The following is a 24,425-nucleotide window of genomic DNA, read 5'->3' as shown; positions in this document are numbered from 1 at the left end:
CAAAGGGATGGGCTTCAGGGTCAGGAAAAACCTGGGTTTACATCCTGCCAGCGCCACTAGTGAGCAACTCACTATACTTGAGACAATGTATCCAGGCCAGTACTGTCCCCACAGAATATGGTAGGATGATGGATATGTTCTGCATCTACACTGTCCAATATGGCTGCCCCTAGCCCCAGGTGACTATTGAGCACTTGAAATGTGGCTAGTGTAATAAAGGACTTGAATTTTTAATTGTATGTAATTTTAAATAGCCACATGACTAATGGCTCCCATATCAGACAGAGCAAGTGTAGAAAACGGAGAATCAATCCCTCCTCTCACAGAGGATTACCATGTGAGAATAGACAGGAGATACTGTGATGAAGGGTCCTACTATTAAACCATATCCTGCCTTGAAAGACCATAAGAGTACTGAATGAATTCTCAAAGCACTCACTGTCCTGACGAGGCACTCTCTGAGTGTGCTTGGGTGGCCCTGCTTCCCGCTGTTGCTATCTCCCCACACCATATGCAGCTTTTTTTTTTTTTTAATATTTATGTATTTGAGACAGAGAGAGAGGGATCACATGCAAGCAGGGGGGGGGGGGGGGGCAGAGATAGGAAGAGAGAGAGAATCCCAAGCAGACTCTGCACTGTCAGTGTGGAGCCCAACGTGGGGCTCGATCTCATGAATCATAAGATCTGAGGTGAAGCGTTAGACACTCAACTGATGAGCCACCCAGGTGCCCCAGCAACTCTGACTTTAGTAAATACTGCCTGAGGATGCAAGTGAGGCAGGCTGGTGTAAAGAAGTTTGTTTTCTTTCTCTTGTTAATTTGTCCCTACTGTGCTGATTAAACAAAATGACTACATTTCCAGAAACCCATTTTTAATTAAATTCTTCTGTGACACGACTTGACATTAAGTTTCCAGACAGAAAATGTTTCTGATTTTCTCCAGTTAAACTAATCATGTCATTATGTACCAACTGCTTTAAACTAAAGAGACTATCTATCTGCATAGGTTAAAAATATACAAAGACATCCATTTTTAGAAACACAAATCAAGCAGCACCCATTTTATTTTATAGTGTTTATTATAGTTAAAGTTCCTCTTGTAAAACATTAGTGATTTTGGTCCATATCTTATTTTCCATTTGGCTTTAAAACACTTTACATTATTTACAAAATAAATTGCAATTTTTATGATTGTACATAATTTTTTTTTTTGACCCTTGGAATATTACAGTTTTAAGTAACTAAAAAATAAACAGTTGGGAGACTAAGTGTACTAAAAAGTACATCTTGAACATATTTAATTACCACAGTAATTTAAACGTCTTGATCTTTACTTTTTAAGATTAAAATGCACCATCATGAAGTCATTCAAGAATCTCCGGAATTTCTCTATCATCCACAATGAGACTATGGATAATCCCTTCTTTCCGCTTCCCACTACTGACAGCCTTTATGTAACAGTCATGGTTCCCAACACTGAAGTGAGTTTCAGTCCCGTCATCTACAAACTCACCCTAGGCCAACAAAAGAAGGAGGAATTAGTGTTCCAGAAACATTTATCTTCATCTAGAGCATTAACACCATCTAACAGTGTAGTATAATGGAGTATCTATCAGCTAAATGTTAAACTTTGGAAAATTAAAGTTAGAACCTTGTATTGCTAGATGCTTTTACATCTCTGCTATGAACCGAAAATTTCTTACCTGTACCCCTCAAGATTATAGAATCTTATGTTTCAGGGGGAAAAAAAAACCCTTACACTGCGTGGCTAGGTGACTATAACATGTTCTATGTAGACAGTATCAACTATTTTTAAAAGTAAAAATGATAAACATGATAGCAAACACATACTTTATACCAAGTTACTTGTTCTATATCAAGAACAGCTCGCATGCATTATTTCAGGGTGTCCTCGCATAGCCCCGTCTATAGACTAGAAGTACTATTACTATAGTCCTAGAAGTATTATTACTATCCACACTGCAGAGGTGAGGAGGTTGAGGCACAGAGTGGTGAAATAGTTGCTGAGGGCCCCCTTCAGGAAGGGATGGGATGTTCTTACCCACTCTGAAAACCTGATTCCTCAGAATGTAAGGTGATTTACTGTAAAACACACAGGTCACATAAAAGCAAACACTACCGAGTCTAGACCCGTTCTTCCAGACACAGTAGCCACCGGCCACAGGTGGCAATTGAGCACGTGAGATGTGGGGACTCTGAAATGCAACATGCTATTTAAACGTAAAATATACACTGAGTTTGGAAGACTGAGAATGAAACAGAGAATGTAAAATAACTCTAAAAACTTTTTATGTTGATTACATGTTAAATGATAATATTTTGGATATACTGATTTAAACCAAATATATTATTAAGATGAATTTCATCTTAAGACTTTTTAGTGTGGCTGCTAGAAAAGTTACACAAGAAACTCGTATCTGTGGCTCATATTGTATTTCTACTGAACATCTAGAGTAAAAAGATCGGGGCCAAGTAGTACAGAGAAGGAAGGAACAGGAGGCTTGGAGGATAAATGTGAATTTTGCCAGAAAGCAAAGAAATGACAAGCAGACTTAAAACTTGGCTATGAGCTTCCTGGCAGCCAAAGTGGACAGAGCAAGGTCCCATAGCTGATATTATCCAACCAATGAAAGCATGGGATGCACTGGGTAGAGCTTTTTCTGAGCTCTGAGAAGATTCTGGCCAATGGCTCTTTATGGGAGGTGTACTGACACCTTGCGGGGGCACAATCTCACAGATACATAATCTTGGTCATGAGGCTTTGAGATGAAAAGAAAAAGGAGAAAATAAACTAACTCAGGTGTGCACTGTGCTGGGGAAGGCTGCCCAGACACAGAGCTGCCAACACCACACTGCAAATTAGGTTGTAGTTACAATAAGGAAGCAACTGGGTTGTAAAGGGCTATTGTCCAAACACTTGTGCTTCCCTGTTAATAACTGAAGAACAAAGACATTGTGGATAAACATTATCGTTAAGTTCTTATTTACGACCACAGACCACATTCTTAACACCACAAAACAATGTTCTCTTTACATATGCACTGGAGAATTCCTTGAGGGTGGGAGGGAAGGGGATTAAAAACTGATGATTGAGCATCTAGAGAATTCCAGGGTAGGAAAGAAAGAACAGCAAGAACCACCAGGTGTGGCATTAGGTACACAGCAGGTGCCTGATCTACGTTAATGGATTCCACAAGGGGCCGTGAAACACTGAAGTGCTCACCAAGCCTCTCTGAATAAAAGAAGTCTCTAACAGTGGATTTAACTTGGAGAGTGAGTGGCTCAAGCTCTGGGGATCATTGAGTGAGCCCTGGTTAAATATCCCTTCAAGAATTCATACCAGGAGTAAGAAAGAGAGAGGCATTTATCTTTGTAACTTCTGATTTCTGGCGTGGGCACTCCCTCAGAAGCAGACAGCCACGAGGCCCAGCAGGTCTTCGGTAGCCTGCTGAATAAATTCATCCCGGACCTCCTGCCTTCCCAGCATCTCTCCCCACTTTCCTATCCCGACAACAGACAAGGAGACAATGGCAGCAACTACAATGTGCAACTAGCTAAAACGTAACAACAGAGTCTTGTCATCTCTAGCCCAGAAGGCCACGTCTGAGCTAGCATGAAAGGTGGGTACGAGGGATGGCGCCCCCTGCTGGCCAGAAGACCCCACAGCCCTCCGGAATGTCCACCCAGGGACGTGAGCTCCCAGTCCCACACTCTGTGCTTTCCATGCTGGTCTCCTCTGTCTCCACTTGCTCCCTGTGCTGTGCACACCGCTATTACTTCATCCTCACCGAATCATCCCAATATCCATCCCACATAACAATGCAAGCAGCTGACGGCAGGGGCCCAACACTCTGGGGTGTGATGGGGATGTCGTGCTTGGCCTCAATGAGTGGTGTACCCTCCTGGCACTGCTGGTCTACAAATTCCACTTGTCTTCTGGGGTTTGCGACAGTGCCCTTTCCTCTCTGCCTTTATGTCATCCGACACCGTGTGCAGCACTTCTTTTTCAAAAACTTTTCTTTTAGAGAAGTACTATCTGCTTTGAGTATGGTATATGTAAAGCCTTCCTATTCAAAGTGTGACCCGTGGGCCGACAAGCAGCATTGGCAGCACCAAGGGAAGTGTCACAGTTTGCATTTAACAAGATCCCAGGTGATTCCTATGCATGCAGATTTGAGAAGTGGAGGTATAGAGCCCCACCTGAACTTGGAAAAACACAGGAGGAGGCCAAACTTTGTGGGGGGGGCAGTTTTTGATGTGTGGATGCTTTTTAGGACAGAGTCTGGTCCAGGCGAGGAAAGGTGCCAGCTGGTGAGAGCTGATGCCAGCTCGCAACATAAGGTGTTTCCATACCCTTCCTGTCCCCAGGTGCTGTCTGGGAAAGGTCTTCAGAATTTGGAGTCAAGGGTACTTCATCTTGTTCTTAACCGAGATGACCTTGGTTAATTATCAATCTCCACAATTAGGAAATGCAGCAACATTTCAATGGCAACTATACTCATGGTGCTAAGAGTAATCAGAGGGTCAACTTACTGCTGTCTCCATTCTTTTACCATTACACCATACGTCCATAGTGTCTTTTTCTGTAAAAGTAACAAATTAAAAAAAATTATACTCTATGACTCAAAGTTAACTCTTCATTATTTTAAGAAAAGTTTGACATACTAGATTTTGAAATGTACTCATGGCTTTCAAATTCTCCTAAATTTGAAGACACTACGTTTACTCTCGGTTCACAGACAAAACAAAAATGAAACAAAACGCTCTTTTAAGAGAAAATCATGGTCTCAGTACAAATGGATGAAGCCTTGTCAAACAAAATAAACACCGCAGCACAAACTTCAGTATTTAAGAGGATGCACAGAAATGAATGTGAGGAAGGAGCTTTTCACATGGACTGTCATCGTGACCAGATGACTCCCCTGTCACACTGAGCCACCTGGATGATGGCACAGGAAGGCCACCAAGAAAGGCTGCCACGAGGTTCACACAGGCTGGACAGCACGTCAGGCTTAGAAATTTAGCCTTTAATTTCCTACTGGATAGCACAAGAATCTCTATTCATTTTTTGCGGTAGTTTCACTTTGGGGAAAATTATTGGATCATAAAAAACCAACAACACAGGTATACCTGGTGGCTGTGCTGGGTACGGTGCTACTGGGTATGCGCTGGGTATGGAGGCAAGTGCTGCCACGATACGCTTGGCTGTTGGTTAAGCTGCCAGAGCTCACTTCGGGAGGCATGTATATGTGTGCACGTGTGCACAATATATGTGCGTTTTGGGAGAGGATCCCCAGGCCTGCTTGTAAATATTAGTGTGCTGGCAGGTGGCAGGAGAGAAGACTGCAGTCATTAAGCAGCCAGAAGACGAGCTGTAGGTGTTATGGCGAAGGCTAGAAAGAATCGTGACCCGTGTGCGCGGGATGCCCAGGAGGCAAAAACTTGCCTGGGGGTCAAGGCTGAGGTGCCAGTCAGGGGCTTAATTGTGACAGGCCATCTACTCCAGGAACACAGTCTACCAGGGATCCTTTTCTCCCCACACCTTGAGATGGGAGCCTCAGAGAGTGGAGGGAGGCCTTTGAGCTGGGCTAAAGGGAGACAGAGGCAGAGGGGCCCAAAAGATGTGGGCAGATGTTGCCCTAGTGGCCTCCTGAGCAGGAGGCATCACCAGCCGCAGCTGCAGGGAAACCGAGCTTGTCCCAACAGCTGATCAGAGCGCACAGTGCTAAAATAAGCATGGCGGTGGTGAAAACTGGAATTTTATTTAGTGTGCTTGCTGGACATGTGCTTGCACGCAGATTCCTTCTAAAGCTATTATTAATGTACCTCTGAAGAAACCTGCTAATCCAGAAACCATAAAAGAAAAATAGGATAAATCTGACTACATAAAAGAATATTTCTGCATGGTTTAAAAAACCATGTACACACATAAGCAAACTCATACAATAGATGACAAACTGGGAAAAATGAAGTGAAGCTCACAGCACAGACAAAAGTCTATCTTGAGAAAAAGACCAAGAGCCCCAAAGAAAATGGGTCAAAGGACACGAAGATACATTATCAGAAAAGAAATACAAAAGGACCTCAAACATGAAAAGATGCTCAACTTCACTTAATTTTGAAAAAGGCAAATATGAACAACACTGAAACACCACGTTTCATGCAGCAGAATATCAAAAAAATAACAAAATCCTGACACCATGCTCAGCTGGAGAACCTGTGGGGAAATGGGTACTTGGGAGCACAAACCAGTAGAAGCACCAGGAGGGACAACCGGGCACCATCTCCTCAAACAACAAGGGCAGTGATGTTGGACCCAGCGACCCTACTTTCCCACTTCTGGGATTTTATGCTAAAGGGATATGTGAACCAAATTCCAAGAGGCAGGTGAACAAAGCTATTCATCCAACACTGCTTCTAACAGCAGCAGGTTAGAAATAGCCCAAACGCCCATCTGTCAGGGATGAGTTAAATAAACTATTTTACTGACTACTGAGAATTACTCCGCAGCTATAAAAAAAAGTATGAGAAAGTTCTTTATGTGCTGGTAGAAGAGGATCCTCCGAATATACAAATAAGTCAATAAAACAAGAGGCTTTTATGAAATAAGGCAGTAGTAAAATATTTGTATTTGCTTGACTCTGAATAATGAAACACTGGAAGGGCTCATTATTAAAAAAAAAAAAAAAAGCTTATCTTTATTGAGGAAACAGGGTGGATGGGAATAGGGGTGGAAAGAAATTTCTGCATATATCTTTTCCCATCATTATGATTTCTGAATAAGTATAGCACCTATTCAAGTATGTATGTTAAAAAAAAGAACATATCTATCTGATAAAGTATTCAGTCATTGCTGCTCAGAAGTGGATTCAGTGAGTCATAGGAGGTCCTGGAGCATGTGCATCTTGGAGCCTCTTCCCTCTGCCTGCCTGCAGCTTTCCTAAAAATAATGAGCATCTTTATCGTATGCCCAGATTATGCTCCTGAAATACCATTTGCCTCTACTAGAAACCAGGTCATTTTGGAAAAATGGGTGATTTCATGTCTGAGTAGAAAATGTTCAAATGAGCCTAAGACATCTTGTCATACCAGATTGCAAGGAAGCTTTCAATGTCTACCAAGGATGTGTCAAAAGGATTCAGGAGTAAATCTAAACAATACACCATTGGCCAAAACTGGGACAATGTGAGGGTCAATAAGGATAATAACTTCAATATGTTGTGACACACACCAAATTGTTTAAATCTATGAGTTAATAACGACCAAAAAACCGTAAACAATCACCTTTAGAGGAGAACATGTTCCAATTCAGTATTTTGAAAACTGGCAAAGGCAAAACAAGTGTTATTCTGCATTTGTTATACAAATTGTAACTCTGTGCAACCAGACAGATGACAGGAAGTTTCTTATTTTAGAAATATTCCAGAATATCACCATTTGGCAACTGCTAATGAATTAATGGACACAAACATTAGGTATTAAAGGTTGGCGACATAAAAAAAAAACATGTGCCTCTTGATATAACGAAACAACATGTGCCTCTTGATATAACGAAATTATAAAGTAGTGTTGCCAGAAAAAAAAATTCAAAGCTAAATCTGACCAATTCTTCAGTCAACTACCAATGTATAGGAAATATTAGAGAAATGCAGGTGCCTGGCTGGCCCAGTTGGTAGAGCATGCGACTCTTGATCTCAGGGTTGTAAGTTTGAGCCCCACACTGGGTAACAGAGATTACTTAAAAATAAAACATTAAAAAATATATATACTTTTTAAAAAAGGAAAAAGAAACAGAGAAACATCACAGAAATGCAATCCACAAAATCCATGTACTTCCAGCCAGTGCTCCAAACATTTTTCATTCTTTTTTAAGACTTTATTTTTAAGTAGTCTCTATACCAACATGGGGTTCAAACTCACAACCCTGAGATCATACTCAAAATCCTGAGCCAGTCAGGAGCCCCAACATTTTTCATTCTATTTTTTTTTTAATTTTTTTGAATATTTATTTTTGAGAGAGAGAGACACACACACACAGCATGAGCGGGAGGAGGGGCAGAGAGAGAGGGAGACACAGAAACCAAAGCAGGCTCCAGGCTCTGAGCTGTCAGCACAGAGCCCGAGCCATGAGATCATGACCTGAGCCGAAGTCGGACGCTTAACCGACTGAGCCACCCAGGCGCCCCAGCAACATTTTTCATTCTTAAAAAAATTTTTATAAAACGGTCTTTGTAGGGGTGCCTGGGTGGTTCAGTCGGTTAGGCACCTGACTCTTGATTCTGGCTCAGGTCATGACCTCACCATTCATGAATTCAAGCCTCCCATGGGCTTTTCCCTAACAACTCAGAGCCTGCTTGGGATTCTGTCTCCCTCTCTCGCTGCCCCTTCCCCCTCACTCAAAAGTAAATAAATAAACTTAAAAAAAATAAAAAGGTATTTTCTAGCATTTGACTAGACTGCAAAATCTTTACAGGTATGGACAACATCTCTTCATCTATGTATCCTCAGTGACTGATATGCTAACTGGTATTTCGTAGGTACTCGATATCATCTAAATAAGTGAATCAATGAATTAATGAGATGATCCAAATGGTCTTAATGATTTGAGAAGCAGGAAATACTTGGAGTACCAGAAGAGAGAAAAGATAGTAACTGGTAAATATTTGTCTCTTAAGTTTTGTAGGCCTGGTAGAAACAACACAGATGGCAATCCGTAACAAAAAAACTTAGTTTAAAGATCAATGGCTTACTACGTTTTATTTTTTAATCTACTTTATCTGGACTTTGACAATTTTGATCTGTTGCAGTACTAAACCTATTGCTACCTAGAGAAAAAGTCCCTGGTTACTAATCAATCTTAGATTTCCAACGGTCTTTTTTTTTTTTTTTAATGTTTATTTATTTTTGAGAGAGAGAGAGAGAGACAGAATTGGAAGCAGGCTCCAGGCTCCAACCTATCAGCAGAGAGCCTGACGTGGGGCTTAAACTCATGAACCATGAGATCATGACCTGAGCTGAAGCTGGACGCTTAACCAACTGAGCCACCCAGGTGCCCCTCCAACTGTCTTTACACATCCTTTTAAAGAGAAATATAATAATATTAAATAATAGAAATATCAATAATAAATAGCAAATGTCTACATCAATATTTCTCTTTTTTTTTAACCTGTTTATCATCCTCAAAACTGTCACTATAAAATCTGGTTCTCACATATCAATTAAATGAATACTTCATTCACACAAGACACATCAAAAATACACCTACGCTGGGGTGTCTGGGTGGCTCAGTCAGTTGAGGGTCTGACTTTGGTTTGAGTCATGATCTCATGGTTCATGAGTTCAAGCCCCACATTGGCCTCTGTATTGACAGCTCTGAGCCTGGAGCCTGCTTCCAATTCTGTGTTTCCCTCTCCTGCCCCTTCCCCCAACTAGTGTACCCACTCTCTCTCTCTCTCTCTTGAAAATAAACAAACATTAAAAAAAAAAAAGAAAAATATACCTACCCTTACACTCTGTCTATTCAAAGCTCTCACAAGAGGGACTAATTAACAACCATCATAAAAAGCCAATGAATTCTGCAGAAACAGCACTCACCCAAAACGACTCTAAAGTCCTCACCATCCAAATGTAATACCCAAGTATTGGTGGTTTTTGACCTGTTCTCCATATACTTCTTGAGACTCTTCCCATTAATTTCCAGAGTATATTCATATGCAAATCCACTGATAGCATCTATATTTATCGTTGCTTTTGTCTTTGCAGCTCCAACGCAGAAGGTTTCTTTGCCCACTAATTTGAACATCCATTCTTTTCTTATCTCTTCCTAAGCAATAAAATATAAAAGTTTAAAACACACAAATGGAAGAAAATTTAATATTTATAGAAATGCTATAATTTAAAAAATTTTAAGTTTATTTATTTTGAGGGAGAGAGCAAGTGATTGTGGGGAAGGGGTAGAGAGAGAAGGAGAGAATCCCAAGCAGGCTCTGTGCTGTCAGCAAGGAGCCTGATGAGGGGCTTGAACTCACAAACCATGAGATCATGACCTGAGCCAAAATTGAGTCATATGCATAACTGACTGAGCCAGGCGCCCCAAGAAATGGTATAATTAAAGTGAGTAAATAGCAGTGCTATTTAGGTATAATTTTATTCTTTCACCATCCAAATATTTTACAAAATAAAAGCACTTGAAGTTTAAATGTTATATAGTCTATGGATTCTGTAACTATAAATAGTTTGCTTTGTCCAGCAAAATGATACAGGCCAAAATATAAAGATAACCACTGTTAAGACAAAACCCCTGAATTCATACATGAAGAATCTATATTAACAAAATCAAGCATTTTTTCCCTACCTTCCCATCTACATATACCACTCGTTTGCCTGATGTGGTCCCATGTTCAAATTCAATCTTATGGACTCCATCACTTAAAGCAACATCCCAAACGGCTACGAGATCCGTCATTTTTTCCAGGCTATAAGGAGGGCTAAGGGAATAAAATGAAGCAATTATAATAGACCAAAAACAGTAATTTATCTTTCCAGGTAAAAATATCAGATTTTTTAACCCATAAAATTAGAAAATATTAAAGGGATAGTAACTGAGAAATTCTACTCACAGTACATATAACTATCTTCTCCCTCTTGTGCACTCTTCCTTTAAGATGAAACTACTATATATGGGTATGTAGTCGGATAATTCCAAACAAAGTCACCTTAATATTAATAGGATTAAGAGCCGATCAGTTTATCCAGGATAGTATTCTAAGCTTGGCTACAGAATAATGCTTGGAAAGGTCAGTAAAAAGTCCCTACTTCTCCCCTGCACCCCCATTTAGAAAGCACAGTATTTAATTCTGGTTTTTCTTCCTCAGATCCATTCACTCCAAAACAAAAACTCTCCAAACATTTCATACTTAAACCAATTAGGATTCATTTTAACAAAAAGGGTTCTAATTCATTATACTAAGAAAAATAAAAGTCATAGAAGAAATGTCCTATAATAAGAGAGAAAAAAATGGAAAATGGTAATTCTTGTCCTTATTATTGTAATCTTATTTAAAAAATAAAGGATTCTGTTTTGTCATAAGTTTCTGGCACAAATTAAATACATATGTTTGATATTAATATGTTAATATAAAATATATAACATTCATCCTATATGAGTCCTGTGTGAATGACATGTTATATAAGACACACATAAAATATTTTTGAGCCTGTTCTTTTAACTACATCTTACTCCTTATTCACTCTAATGTCTTTTGTGTGCTCTAAATCAGAAATGGTAAATGGATTTTTTGTCATTTTGAAGTGACTGCCAGGAACTCTGTGCTAAGATGGGTTTGGAGACCTTGTATCAGGCCCTACGGGAAAAGACGTGCCATGTTGGTGGCAGCCACCTACATGCCAAGTGTTTACTACCCTTGCTCTAAATCACAGAAAAGCAAAACCAAGCATTCTGCAACTTTACAAAATGTGTGCTTAACAAAAGTAGCCTGGATAAATAACTCTTGAGTGATTAAAACAATCTTGAAAATTTCAAAACCTAGTTTTACTGCCATGCAAGACATTTACCTTTCGTCATCTTCAAAGATAGGACTGTCATCTCCAGATGCCATGGTTGGCAAAATAGCCTTTAATCCAATTAGCAGCCAGGAAAGAAAAAAGCAGAATTGCAGCAAAGAAAGATTGAGAGCAACAAAGATAACATCTGCAAAGGGTTTTTTCTAAGTTTGCAATCCATTTCTTAAATTGCATGCAGTTTCTGATGAAACCAGCTTTTACATACAATAGAATTGCAACCTCCAATTTCAGGAAAAGAAATTAAGTCATGCACATTGGCCAATCATATTTTTCCCTGTTATAAATGTATAATTTCCTAAAACTAGAGAATAAACTCTAGTTTATTCCAAATATTATACCACATCAGAGCTGCAAGAGACCTAGAGGTCCTCTGGGTTCTGTGCTCCTCAAATCAAGGTATAAGAAGCCCCAAGGGTGTGAGGTGTAGGTCAGGGAATACATAAAACTCCAGGATACACAGAATGCATCTCAGGAAGCATCAATGTTACAGGGTAGTAACAAATTTAAATGCAATCATAACATTAAATTTTAGAATATACATTATGTCGGAATATATAACTTAAAAATTTTGGGGGGGGGGCACATGGTTAGCTCAGCCAGTAGACCATGCAACTCTTGATCTCGGGGTCATAAGTTCAAGCCTCACATTGGGTATAGAGCTTACTTAATAAAAAATATAATAAATTTTTTAAAAATTTTTTAGAGAACTTCAAAGAAATGACAAGTTTGCAGGTAGCAGCCAAGGATATGCTAGTGCTGTTTCCCAACAGCAAACTTAATTTATCCACTTACTCGACCCCACTTAATTTACTAGTGCCAATAATGAATCCACAAAAGTTATGTGGTTTGCTCAGGTCACTAGTATGGCCTGAGCCAGAATTAGAGCCCAGTACTCCAATGCAAATACCACAGAATTAACTGGGCTATAATACTAATTAAATTTTACTAAAATCAAAAGCACACATATTCACACATGCATAGGAAACCCTCCACATTTGGAGATTTGAGATTAACAGCCTGTACCCCTGCCAAACCTACTGAAAAATAGGCTCAACTATTTTTTGCTTCCAAAATCTACTCTGGCCTAGCCTTTTCCTTATAGTTGCCCAAGGGTGCTCCCTCCTTGTTAAAAATGGGAGATTGCCCAACTTCTTTAGCTGGAAACAGTTAGAAGCCACAAATTGTTTTTAAAAGGATGTCAAAGAAGAAATTAGTACTGATAAAAGCACTCCAACAGGCAAAGAAAACATACAAATTTTAGAATAAAAATTAGATAAAACTTCAAAACACTTTGTAGCTAGAATAAATCTTTTTTTTTTTTTTTTTTTTTGGTAGCACCTTAACAATTTGTGAAATTTTCTAGTGTTTCTAGAAGCCCTAAGATATCTCCTATGAAAGTGGAGGGTATCCTGCACCTATAAAAGCAAAGAGAATACATAGCAATAGAGGAAGCCAAACAGAATATAAACTTGGATAAGCCATCCTTTGCACATCAGAGTGGGCTTAGGGATATCATTCAAATTTTGCTTTATAACTTTTAAAGACCTTATAAAGCTCAGTAATTCAGCATTCAAACTTGAAAGAATTGCCCAGTTTTTCCATGACAAGGGACTTTAATATTATCACACTAACATAAAGGCATAGTACTATCTTAATTACAATAACTTTTCATATAGAAGTATAAAACACAACAAATTAGAAGGGAAGTGAAAAATCAAAATCACATTTATTTTTTGAAATTTTCCCCTAAACTATCAACATTTATTTATACATTCATTTATTTATGTATGGAGCATCTATCTAAGGTGCTAAAAAGTTTTGGAAATTGTGATGGTTGCACCAAATTGTGAATGTGCTTAATGCCACTGAATTGTACCCTTAAGGATGGTTAAAATGGCTGGGGCACCTGGGTGGCTGTTGGTTAAGCATCCAACTCCAGCTCAGGTCACGATCTCATGGTTCAAGAGCCCCGAATCAGGCTCTCTGCTGTCAGTACAGAGCCCGCTTCAGATCGTCTGTCCCCCTTTCTCTCTGCCCCTACCCTACTCTCTCACTCTCTCAAAAATAAACATTTAAAAGAAAAAGATGGCTAAAATGGCAAATTTTATGTCATATGTATTTTGCCACTACTTAAAAAAATTAATAGTGTAATATACAAAAAGACACTGTATACTTTAAATGGGTGAATTGTATGGTATGTGAATTATACTTCAACTAAATTGTTAAAAAAAAAAAAAAAAAAAGACCTAGGTGCCCTTCTGGTAGTGTTTCTTGAAATGTGATTATATCTATAACTGAAAGATGATCACAACTGTCCTTGTTCCCAATATCTCCATTACTCATTTGAATAATGATAAATATCTGTCACACATCTCTAAGTTACAAACTGGACTTAAACACATGTCATATTCTAAATTCATTCACCTTGCTGATAGTTATCAGTCACTTATGTGCCAGGCACTCAGCTGGACACTAAGCTCAGAGTGAGGGGCTCTAGAGAGACCAAAAGATGACTACAACAGAACCATAGGAGTGTCCTTGAAAAGGGAAGCAGTGAAGGACAGAATGGGCCCACAGAGAAAGGATACTGGCCTGCTAAGTGGGTAAGGAGAGAGAAGAGACTTGGCTTTATCTTTTTTTTTTTTTTAACGTTTTAATTTATTTTTGAGACAGGAAGAGACAGAGCATGAACAGGGGAGGGTCAGAGAGAGGGAGACACAGAATCTGAAACAGGCTCCAGGCTCTGAGCTGTCAGCACAGGGCCCGACGCGGGGCCCGAACTCATGGACCGCGAGATCATGACCTGAGCCGAAGTCTGCCGCTTAACCGACTGAGCCACCCAGGCGCCCCGAGATTTGGCTTTAAAACCTGAGAGAATGGGGCACCTGATTGACTCAGTCTGTTAAGTGTCTGACTTCGGCTCAGGTCGTGATCTCACAGTTTGTAAGTTCAAGCCCTACATCCAGCTCTGTGCTGACAGCTCAGAGCCTGGAGCCTGCTTCAGATTCTGTGCCTCCCTCTGTCTCTGCCCCTCCGCCGTTCTGTCTCTCTCTCTCAAAAAAAAAAAAAAAAAAAAAAAAAAAAAAATTTTTTTAAGTTTTAAAAAATAAACTCTTATACATACACTTAATTTTCAGGATCATGTGACCACACTGGAAAATGATCATTACAAAGAAAATTCCCTCTATTTAATAACAAAACTTTAAAAATGTAAATGAGGGGCGCCTGGGTGGCGCAGTCGGTTAAGCGTCCGACTTCAGCCAGGTCACGATCTCGCGGTCCGTGAGTTCGAGCCTCGCGTCGGGCTCTGGGCTGATGGCTCAGAGCCTGGAGCCTGTTTCCGATTCTGTGTCTCCCTCTCTCTCTGCCCCTCCCCCGTCCATGCTCTGTCTCTCTCTGTCCCAAAAATAAATAAACGTTGAAAAAAAAATTTTTTTTTAAAAATGTAAATGAAAAGGATGGAAAAACAAATTCCATTTTTTTCACTGATGAAGATGATGTCACTCACTCAACACTTTTTACATGTCTTCAAAGAAAACTTAAGTATCTAGACATCAGCGTATCTTTTAAAGTGTCTTCCCTAGCGATCCAACAGTCATGTTTCAGAATATGCTTCAAACATTAAGACGTTTCCACTGTTCATCTAAACCCAGATTGAATTTTGCCTTAAATTGGGTTTTAAGTGTACTGGGTACTGTAATAGTATGTCCAAGCTAAACCCAAGTCAGTTTTAAATTACTAACACATTCTTAGTTCCCTTTTCAGCAAAAGCTCTAGGTAAGGCCAGCCACAAGGGAGGTCACTTTTCAACAAGTAGGTGTTGACACTGTACGCCCAGAACCTTGTGAAGCCCTGGGACCTCCAGAAAAGTCAGGAAGCTTCGTGAACCAGGGGGCTCAACGAACTGCTTTCTGTAATAGCTACAAACTGAAAACCACCTGCAAGTTCACCGACAGCTGGGGAGCGGGGCGCGGCGCGGCATCCACGAAGTAAATCACAGTCCGGTCACTCAACAAACTGCACGTACGGCCCGGGCCAGGCCCCGGGGATGGATGCGGCGGTCAGCCTGGCGCACACGAACGCAGTCCAGTGTGGCCAATACAAAGGACGCAGGAAAATACGCGAAGCCACGGGTAGCTGCCCGTAACGCATCCTTTGGCCAAGAAGCCACGTTACGGCACCTCACGATCTAGGGTCTGCACAAATACGGTCTGCTTGTGCGTCCATGGAAAAAGCGGCAGGAAGTGTGTTATCCTAAGGTCGCAGGGCCTGGCCGGGCAGGGGAGACCCGCGGCCTGCCGCTCGGTCCCGCCTCTGCCCTCGGCCCTGCAGACGCGACACGCCCGGAACACCCCAGCACCGCCTGAGGCCTCACCCGCGGCGTCTCACGGTCCGCGTAAACACCGCCCACCGCTAGCAGCGCCCGCCGCCGCCGCCTCGAGATGGCCGCCGCCGCCGCCGCCGCGCTCCAGCGCAGAGGCTTCTGGGGGCCGTCTCACCTGCGCCGCGGGGCTCACCTGGCCGCCGTGGACCGCGGGAGGCTCTGCGTCGTGGACCCGCAACGCGCGGGTTCGGGCTCTGCCACTTAGGCCGCGTAGGCTTGTTCCCTTCGCCGAGAACCGGGCGCCTCCTCCGCGTAACCTGAAAGCTCGGCAGCCGCCAGTCCGGTGCGCGCCGACTCTCTGGCGCTTCAGGTCCCCGGAGGTGCCCAGCGCAGGCCGCCACCCGCCCCCGCGCACCGCAGACCCAGCCCCGCCCGCTGCCTCAGGGGACGTCTTAGCGCTCTCTGCACGGGCACCCCTCCCCGCCCTTCCCCGCTCCAGACCTTAAGTCCCGCACCGCGTCCAGTCGTCCCGCCAGCCGAGGTTGGTAAGCCCCGCTGATAGCCAGCGCGAGGCTGGACGCCCGGGATAACCTGGTGGCCAAAACAGAACCTGTGTCTTCTCTGAAGCCACCGGGCAGGTAAATCTGATTATGGCCTTCGTTCTTTGAAATCTGTTTATGGCTCTGGCCGCTTCCATAAGGACCCAAACTCTTTAAGCGGGCATGAGGCCCCGTGTAGATTCTCAGATGATGCAAGCTCTTTCTCCCCGCCCCTGCGGGCTTCTGCGGATGCTCTTCCCTCTGCTGGGCACTCCTCCCTGCTTTTTCCCTTAGTTATCCTCCACTTTCTTGTTGAGCTTGCTCTTCAGGTATCATTTCTTAAGGAAAACTGACTTGGCCCTGAAGACTTGCAGCACTTGGAATTCTCCTTAGTCCCTGCCAGGGTGTGTAATTACTTGTGTAATTGTTGCTTAATGTGTAATTTAATAGTAGACTGAGGTCCTTAAAGGCAGGGGCAATGGGTGCTTGGCTCTCACTCTTGCATCTCCCACATCAGCAGAGTGCAAGATGCTGAGCAAGTGCGTGAGTGAAAGGGAAGTTGAGAGACAATAGGAAACAATGTATTAATAGATTAATCAGTCTGCAAAGTCATAATGATTGAATTCTTAAGCAAATTATGTTACAAGGATTCTGCTTAGTGAGCACTGATCTCTTGTTTGCTACCTTGTATTGAAAACTCTTCTAAGACAAAGTCTCTTCATATTTGTAATTTTCTTCTAAATCAGTGTCTGGAACAGAAAGTTTTCAATAAATGTTGAAAGAATGAGTTAGGGGCGGCAGATAAAAGGCCCAGAGTGGAAATTTTCAGGGATGGGACAGGGCTAACTAAGGCACCTCCCTAATTACTTTTTCTTAGTCCTTAGTGAGTTGTTGGGCTAGGACCAGGAAACCTTGGTTGGGAAGCAGCTCAGTGATACTGTTTAATGAAGGATCGTATTTTCTGGTAAAACTTTAGAAATCTGGATATCCTCTACAAGATCAGAAAGGTATAATTTGTTGAATGCTTGCTATGTCCTTATATATTGTCGTCTGTCAATTTTCACAATAGTCCAGTGCTTGTATTACAGACAGACCCAAAGCACTTCAGCAGTTGCAGGGCCGGCATGTGGAATGAGGCCTGTGGGATGCAAGAAGTTCGTGTTAACAGGGCCTGTTAATAGAAAAGTGTTGATTGTGCTTGAAGAAAAATCTGGGCCTGTCCTTAGAGGCCTGCGAAGCTCCTCTGCCCAGGGGCTGCAGAATACATTCATGAGGTACACTCAAGTCTGCACCACGAATAGGCAGTGCCGTCTGATTCCTCCGCTGGCTTGTTCCCCTCTTTTCTCTTTGGGTAGAATTTCTCAGATAACTGGCATTAAGGAACATATCAGTTTGGCCTGCATTTTCCACCTACTTATTCCCAGGGGCCCAGGACAGTAGAGGTAGCAATAGTCACTTGTTACCAGACAGGATTGTTATGGAAAGAAAGTCTGAAGAAAACACGGTGAAAGGTATTGAACTTGAGTATAAATGTATTAATTCAAGCTGATTCTGCTTTTGACTCTACGTCCCCCCGCCCCAAACTAATCTCTATGCCCAACATGGGGCTCAAACTCACAACCACAAGATCAAGAGTCACATGTCCTACTGACTGAGCCAACCAGGTACCCCATGCTTCTGACTTATTATCACTCTCAGATTATTAATTTGATCTTATTTTGGGGGTGGGTGGGTGGCTCATTTGGTTAGGTGTCCTACTATTGATTTTGGCTTGGGACATAATCTCACCATCATGGGATGGAGCCCCACATTGGGCTCTGTGCTGGGCATGGAGCCTCCTTGGGTCTCTCTCTCTCTCTCTCTCTCTCTCCCTCCCTCCCTCCCTCCTTCCCTCCCTCCCTCCCTCTCCCCCTCCCTCCCTCCCTCCATCCATCCTTCTGTCCCTCTGTCCCTCTCTCCCTTTCCCTGTGCCCCTCCCCTGCTTTTGTGTGTTTGCTCTCTCTCTCTCTCAAGGGGATGGGAAAAAAGATTTTATTTTTAAGTAATCTTTATACCAATGTAGGGCTTGAACTTACAACCCCAAGATCAAGAGTCACATGCTCTACTTTAAAATGAAAAAAAAGAAAGAAAAAAAAATCATGTGCTCTACCAACTGAGCCAGCCAGACACCTCATCAGTGATGTATTTTAGGAGAGCAGCTAAAAATGTTTTCATTCACCATTCTCCATGTTTTCATTAGGCCTCCATTTGAACAGGGAATTTTTTTTTATAAATGTTTGTTTATTTGGGGGGGGGGGGGTGAGGGAGGGAAGAAGAGGCAGAGAGAGACAGAAAGAGAGAGAGAATCCCAAGCAGGCTCTGAGCTGTCAGCACAGAGCCTGAGGCAGGGCTCCGTCTCAGGGACCATGAGTTCCTGCTCTGAGCCAAAATTAGGAGTAGGACGCATAATCGACCAGGCGCCCTGAAAAGGGAATTGTTCATGAGTTTGACTGATTTCCTGAATTTTTTACACAGTATGAACAGAGATCAAAATAAAAGGGAAAAGTTTTCTAGTCTGATACCTACAAGACTGAAAATTTTCCATATGCCCTTCCAGTATTGGTACAGCCCAACCGCTGGTGATATGTTTAAAGAAAGAGGCACCAGTGCTTGAGAAACAAGCGTAGGGCCCAGGATTATGGCCTCAGAGGGTTGTGTGTCCAGACCAGTGCCAGTAACAACAGTCTCTTGCTGCTGGCCAGGCTGCTGGGGCTTAGGTATCTTCCCTTCAGCCCAAGGAGGCTGCGGCTCTCCCTACACAAACACAGAAAGTGGAGAAGCAGTACAACAGGGTGATTTTGTAGAACTTCAAGAGAAGCTTGAAAATTTCAGGAGAAAGTAGGTTTTGGTTTGAGTCATGTGGAGATTGGGGTTTGTAGATAAACCCTTAATTAGAACAAAGAGCCAAAGGAAGGCGGTACAGACACATATTCCAGTTGGTAAAGATTTGTAAAAATTTGTATCATGTTTATTTTGAAAAATTTAAAAAGCATAGAAAAGTATAGAACAATACCCATATTGCTGCTACCTAGAATTGACTGACCATCATTAAATATTGGCTCAGTGAAAAATTTTAATAGAAGAAAACATTGCAGATCAAACCCTATTTGATTTGCAACTCCAGCACCATTACTTGCTTCTCTTCCCCAAAGGCCAACATGAACATAAATTTAGTGTTTCCTTCCAAGGTCACCCTCTGTAGTTATATAGAAATTATATACATGAATAGCTTATACCTGTTAGAATGTATATTATCTAAGACAAGAAATAACAAGTGTTGACAAGGATACGGAGAAAAGGAAACCCTTGTGCCCTGTTAGTAGGAATGTAATTTGGTGTAGCTACTGTGGAAACAGTATGGAGGTTTAAAAAAAATTAAAAATAGAACTACGCTATGATCCAGCACTTTCATTTCTGGGTATAGACCCCCCCCCCCCCCCCCCCCCCCGCCACACACACACTATTATTATTATTCAGCTGTAAAAGAGAAGGAACTTCTGCCATTTGTGACAACATGGATGGACCTCAAGGACACTATGTTAAGTGAAATAAGTCAGACAGAGAATGACAAATAATGTATATGTCTCTTATAGGTGGAATCTAAAAAGAAAAGCAAAAATAAGCTCATAGATACAGAGAACAGATTGGTGGCCTTCAGAGGTTGATGGGGGGAGAAATGGGTGGAGGGGGTATAAATTTATTAAAAATAATAATGAAGAGGGGTGTTTTGAACTATCCCACTTTGAATTATATATTGTCAATTTATTATTACTAGTGTATTTGGCTTGTCTCTACTATTTTACCTTTAGCTTTCTAATTGTCCCACCTTTGTTCTGCTTTTTATTCTCCTTTCTTGCATTCTTTCAAAAATTGTTTAATGTTTATTTTTGAGAGAGACAGCGTGTGAGTAGGGGAGGTGCAGAGAGAAAGGGAGACACAAAATCAGAAGCAGGCTCCAGGCTCTGAGCTGTCAGCACCGAGCCCGACACAGGCTCGAACTCATGACCTGCGAGATCATGACCTGAGCTGACAGGCTCAAACTCATGAACCGCGAGATCATGACCTGAGCTGAAGTCAGACACCTAACCAACTGAGCCACCCAGAAACCCCTCCTTTCTTGCATTCTTAAAAGTAGACTTAGGTTTTGTTTTCTTATTCCACTTTTTCTGTCTACTGGCTTAGAAGTCATTGGCTCTATTCCTCTTCTTCGAATGGCTACCCTTGAAATTTTACATTGCATACTTAACAAGGCCTAAACATCCCACCTCTTCTTACAAACAACACAAGGACCTTGGAATACTCTAACTCTAATGGCTGCCCCCATTTTCATTTTAGTCTGTCCTTTTTTTCAGCCCACAGATTTGCCTTCATGATCATTATACTGTATTACATGATGTTTGTTTAGATTTGTCTACCTGTTTATCATTTTTTCTCAACAATCCCTGCATCTCAGACTTGTCTTTGATCACTTGTCTTCTTTCTAAAGTACATACTTAGAAGTTCTTTTAGTGTAGGTCTATTGGTGATTTTTTAAAAAATTTATTTTGAGATAATTGTATCTGGGAGCTCGGGAGATCCACTGATCTGGACCCACTTTAACATGCTTCCAGAGTCCTAGTCAATGCAGGAATCTTGGGCTCAGTTCCCCCTGACTTGCTCCTGACTGTGCTGAGTAGGTATTTATGTATAGGTAACACTCCTCTCGATATGTGTATCTCTCATAGCTTTGGGTTCAGCTCAAAATTTTGTTTCATCTCCTTTGAGATTTGCTTTCTGGAAAACCAGAAAGGAAATTATTATTATTTTGTAAATGTTTATTTATATTGAGAGAGAGAGAGAGAGAACGAATGAGGGGAGGGATGGAGAGGGAGATAAGAGAATGCCAAGCACACTCCACACTGTCAGGGGAGAGCTCTATGTGGGGCTTGATCTCACAAACCGTGAAATTTTGACATCAACTGAAATCAAGAGTTGGATGCTTAACCAACTGAGCCATCCAGGTGCCCCTATTATTTTTTTTTTTAGTATAAAAAGAAAAAAAATTATATAAGTAATGTTCTTAGGTATGATAGAGCCCTGCTTTTGAAAAATTATTTGAGGGGCGCCTGGGTGGTTCAGTTGGTTGAGCGTCCGACTTCAGCTCAGGTCACAATCTCACAGTTCGTGAGTTCGAGCCCCGTGTCAGGCTCTGGGCTGATGGCTCGGAGCCTGGAGCCTGCTTCCGATTCTGTGTCTCCCTCTCTCTCCGCCCCTCCCCCATTCATGCTCTGTCTCTCTCTGTCTCAAAAATAAATAAACATTAAATTTTTTTGAAAAATTATTTGAGGGCATTTGAGGGGTGCCTGACTGGTTTAGTCAGCGGAGCATGCAACTCTTGATCTTGGGGTTGTGAGTTCAAGCCCCGTGTTAAGTGTAGAGATTACTTAAATATAAAATCTTTAAAAAATAAATAAATAAAAAGTTATTTTGAAGTTTACATTCTAGTGGAGGAGACACTCACAAAAAATGAGGAAACAGATTGTGGTAAGTTGCTTCCAAGATGGCTCCCAAGGATCCTCACTTCTTGGTATTCACATCGTTGTATAGTCCTCTACTATGTTTTACTATAGTTGGTCTGTGTGATTAATAGCATATAGCAGAAGTGATGATATGTGACATCCTGGATTAGGTTATAAAAAAGACTTCAGCTTTTGTCTTAGGTGCTCACACATTCTCTTGGACACTCCCTCTGTGGGAAGCTGTCATGTTTTGGGGGTACCCAGGCAGGCTGTGGAGAGGCTCGCTTGATAAGGAACAAACAGCCCTGCCAGTAACCACATGGGTCAGTTTGGAAGTGAATCCTTCGGCCCCAGTTGAACCTTGAGACGACCAACCCAGGCTAACAGGTTGACTGCAACCTCATGAAAGATTCTGTCCAGACCATCCAGCTAAGCCCCCCTGTGTTCCTGAGCCACAGACATGTCAAGATATTACGTTTTTGTTTTAAGGGGCTGTGTTTAGGGATAATTTGTTATGTACCAATAGATAACTAATGCACAGATGAAATAACTTTGAATTGCAATAAATGCATACCCATCTTATGGTAGAGCAGATGCCCATCAAGAGAAGTGGTTGATAAAGTGGTTAATGAAATTGGCCTTGGAGCTGAGTGCTGGTTTCAGATCCTGGCTCTGCCACATACTAGCTGTGTCATCTTAGCAAGTCTTTTTTTTTTTTTATTCCTATTTTCCAATTTGGTCATTTATAAAATGAAGATAACAACAGTACTTATGTTAAGGTTGCTGTGAAGAGTCAAGAAATTAGAAAATAAAAGTGTTTAGCCCAGAGCTTGATACATTTTAAAGGTTCAATTAATATAACTATTGTTAATCTGTATTGATTCTTGAGCATTTGTTATTAATATGTTTGAGCTGTTTGCTTATGGTCTTTCATATGGAAAATGGCTCCTGAAGGTGAAAGACCCCTGTATAAAACTGACTCAAATTTAACAATGCCACTCAACACTGTACTAAGTATCTATTATGTGCCAGGGACTCTGCTAGGTGCTGGAAAAGGTAAGATATGATCCGTGTCCCCAGAGTTCAAATTCTCATAGGAGAGGCAGAAAAAATGTATTAGTGTAATTAAGGATTCTAAGTCTACAAGACTTGTAAATTGAAGACTCTTCAAGAATTCATCACCAAATGCCATTCGTATGTGGTATACTCTTTGTTATGGGAATAACATTGATAGTTTTATGCTTAGGAGAAAAATTTGAGAATCAGTTTAGAAGTTTCAAAATGAAAAGATCTGTTTTAATTGTTAACGAAGGCTGTAATTTATACTGGGAAGACAAAGCACAGAGGAAAGCAGTAAGCTGAAATGAAGACAGCCTTTGGATCTCAGCTTAAATGTCACTTCCTGAGAGAGGCTCCTCCACACACCTCTGTTCTCTTCATAGACTTATCATAACTAATGCTTATTTGAGGGTTTTTTTCCTTCATATTTCTCTTCCCAACTAGATCATGAACACCATGAGGGCAGGAATCACATCTGGTTCACTCACCACTGTAAACTCAGCATCTAGATTAGTCCCTGACACATAATGGGTGCTTAATACATTTTTGTAAATGTTAAATGAGTGTTTAGAACCATTAACATTCTGGTGGGTCAATGAAGACTCATAGAAAACTTGAGACCAATGCAGCAGAATGCTAAGACAACTTGTGTGCAGAGCCTTTTACTTCTCTAGCAAAGAGAGGTGCTGAAAAGGCCTTGATGGTCGTAATAAAGAAATTCCTTTGGAGGACAGTGCTGTAGAGCTTCCTCCCTTCCACTTGATACACACAAAATCCAGGAGTAATGAAGAGGAGGCTCTCTTGTTAGGAAATAGAGAGTAATCAGCCTTCTTGTGTTTTGAAGATTGTAAAAGATAGTGGTGATTATGCATCTAGCATCCGTTGACCTCTTGACCCTTACAGGACAGCAGTTTTACTCAAATAGCCATACCTCCACCTTGCAATTTATGTGACTCAATGACCACCCACCCATGTCAATTCCAATTATGGTAACCCTTTTCCCCTTCCAGAAAAGGGTTACTCCATCTTCACATTTGCTAGACAGATATTGATTGGGAAGCAGCATATGGGCCTGTGAGACCTCATTGACTCAAAAAAACTGGATGGAAAGATTATAGATGGAAAAAAAAAAGTATAGGGTCCTGATTGCTCCTGGTAGACATCTGGAAAATCACTTTAGTAGGAATTTGAAACCTACCATGTTTACAGCAGGGCAGAGAGCCTGGTAGCAATTGGGTCCTTGATAACTTGTTGAACCATTGAGTTCACCAGCCTTAAAGTCTGTTTTGCCTGTGGACCTTCTGTTATGTGAGATAATAAATTTCCTTATTTTTTAAGTAAACAGTTTGAATTGGGTTTTCTA

General features: G+C 41.5%; 2 protein-coding genes across 7 annotated transcripts in view; one reads left to right on the top strand and one right to left on the bottom strand.

The window, feature by feature from the left end:
* Positions 1-1,062: 1,062 nt before the first annotated feature.
* On the bottom strand, positions 1,063-16,562 carry FAIM (Fas apoptotic inhibitory molecule). 4 transcript variants are annotated; one of them, XM_047874737.1, is made up of 5 exons: positions 16,429-16,562; positions 10,375-10,507; positions 9,615-9,843; positions 4,554-4,603; positions 1,063-1,513 (listed from the first exon to the last, which is right to left on the bottom strand). In XM_047874737.1, the coding sequence occupies exons 2-5, from the start codon at positions 10,483-10,485 to the stop codon at positions 1,364-1,366; spliced, it is 540 nt and encodes a 179-aa protein (XP_047730693.1). In that variant the 5' UTR covers positions 10,486-10,507; positions 16,429-16,562; the 3' UTR covers positions 1,063-1,363. The 4 variants fall into 4 exon arrangements, with proteins under 4 accessions (XP_047730693.1, XP_047730694.1, XP_047730696.1 ...); XM_047874738.1 differs by lacking the exon at positions 16,429-16,562 and adding an exon at positions 16,121-16,272; XM_047874740.1 differs by lacking the exon at positions 16,429-16,562 and adding an exon at positions 15,979-16,062.
* The window catches only part of CEP70 (centrosomal protein 70), an 86,441-nt gene continuing 78,444 nt past the window's right edge, over positions 16,429-24,425 (top strand). For all 3 annotated transcript variants that reach the window (XM_047874734.1, XM_047874731.1, XM_047874732.1), the window contains exon 1: positions 16,429-16,565. The gene's annotated coding sequence lies outside the window, so the exon portion shown is untranslated. The remainder of the gene's footprint in view (positions 16,566-24,425) is intronic.

The sequence above is a fragment of the Prionailurus viverrinus genome, chromosome C2 (genome assembly GCF_022837055.1).
Source record: "Prionailurus viverrinus isolate Anna chromosome C2, UM_Priviv_1.0, whole genome shotgun sequence".
Lineage (NCBI taxonomy): Eukaryota > Metazoa > Chordata > Mammalia > Carnivora > Felidae > Prionailurus > Prionailurus viverrinus.
Note: the sequence above shows the minus strand (reverse complement) of the source record. Positions and strands in the feature narration are given on the sequence as shown.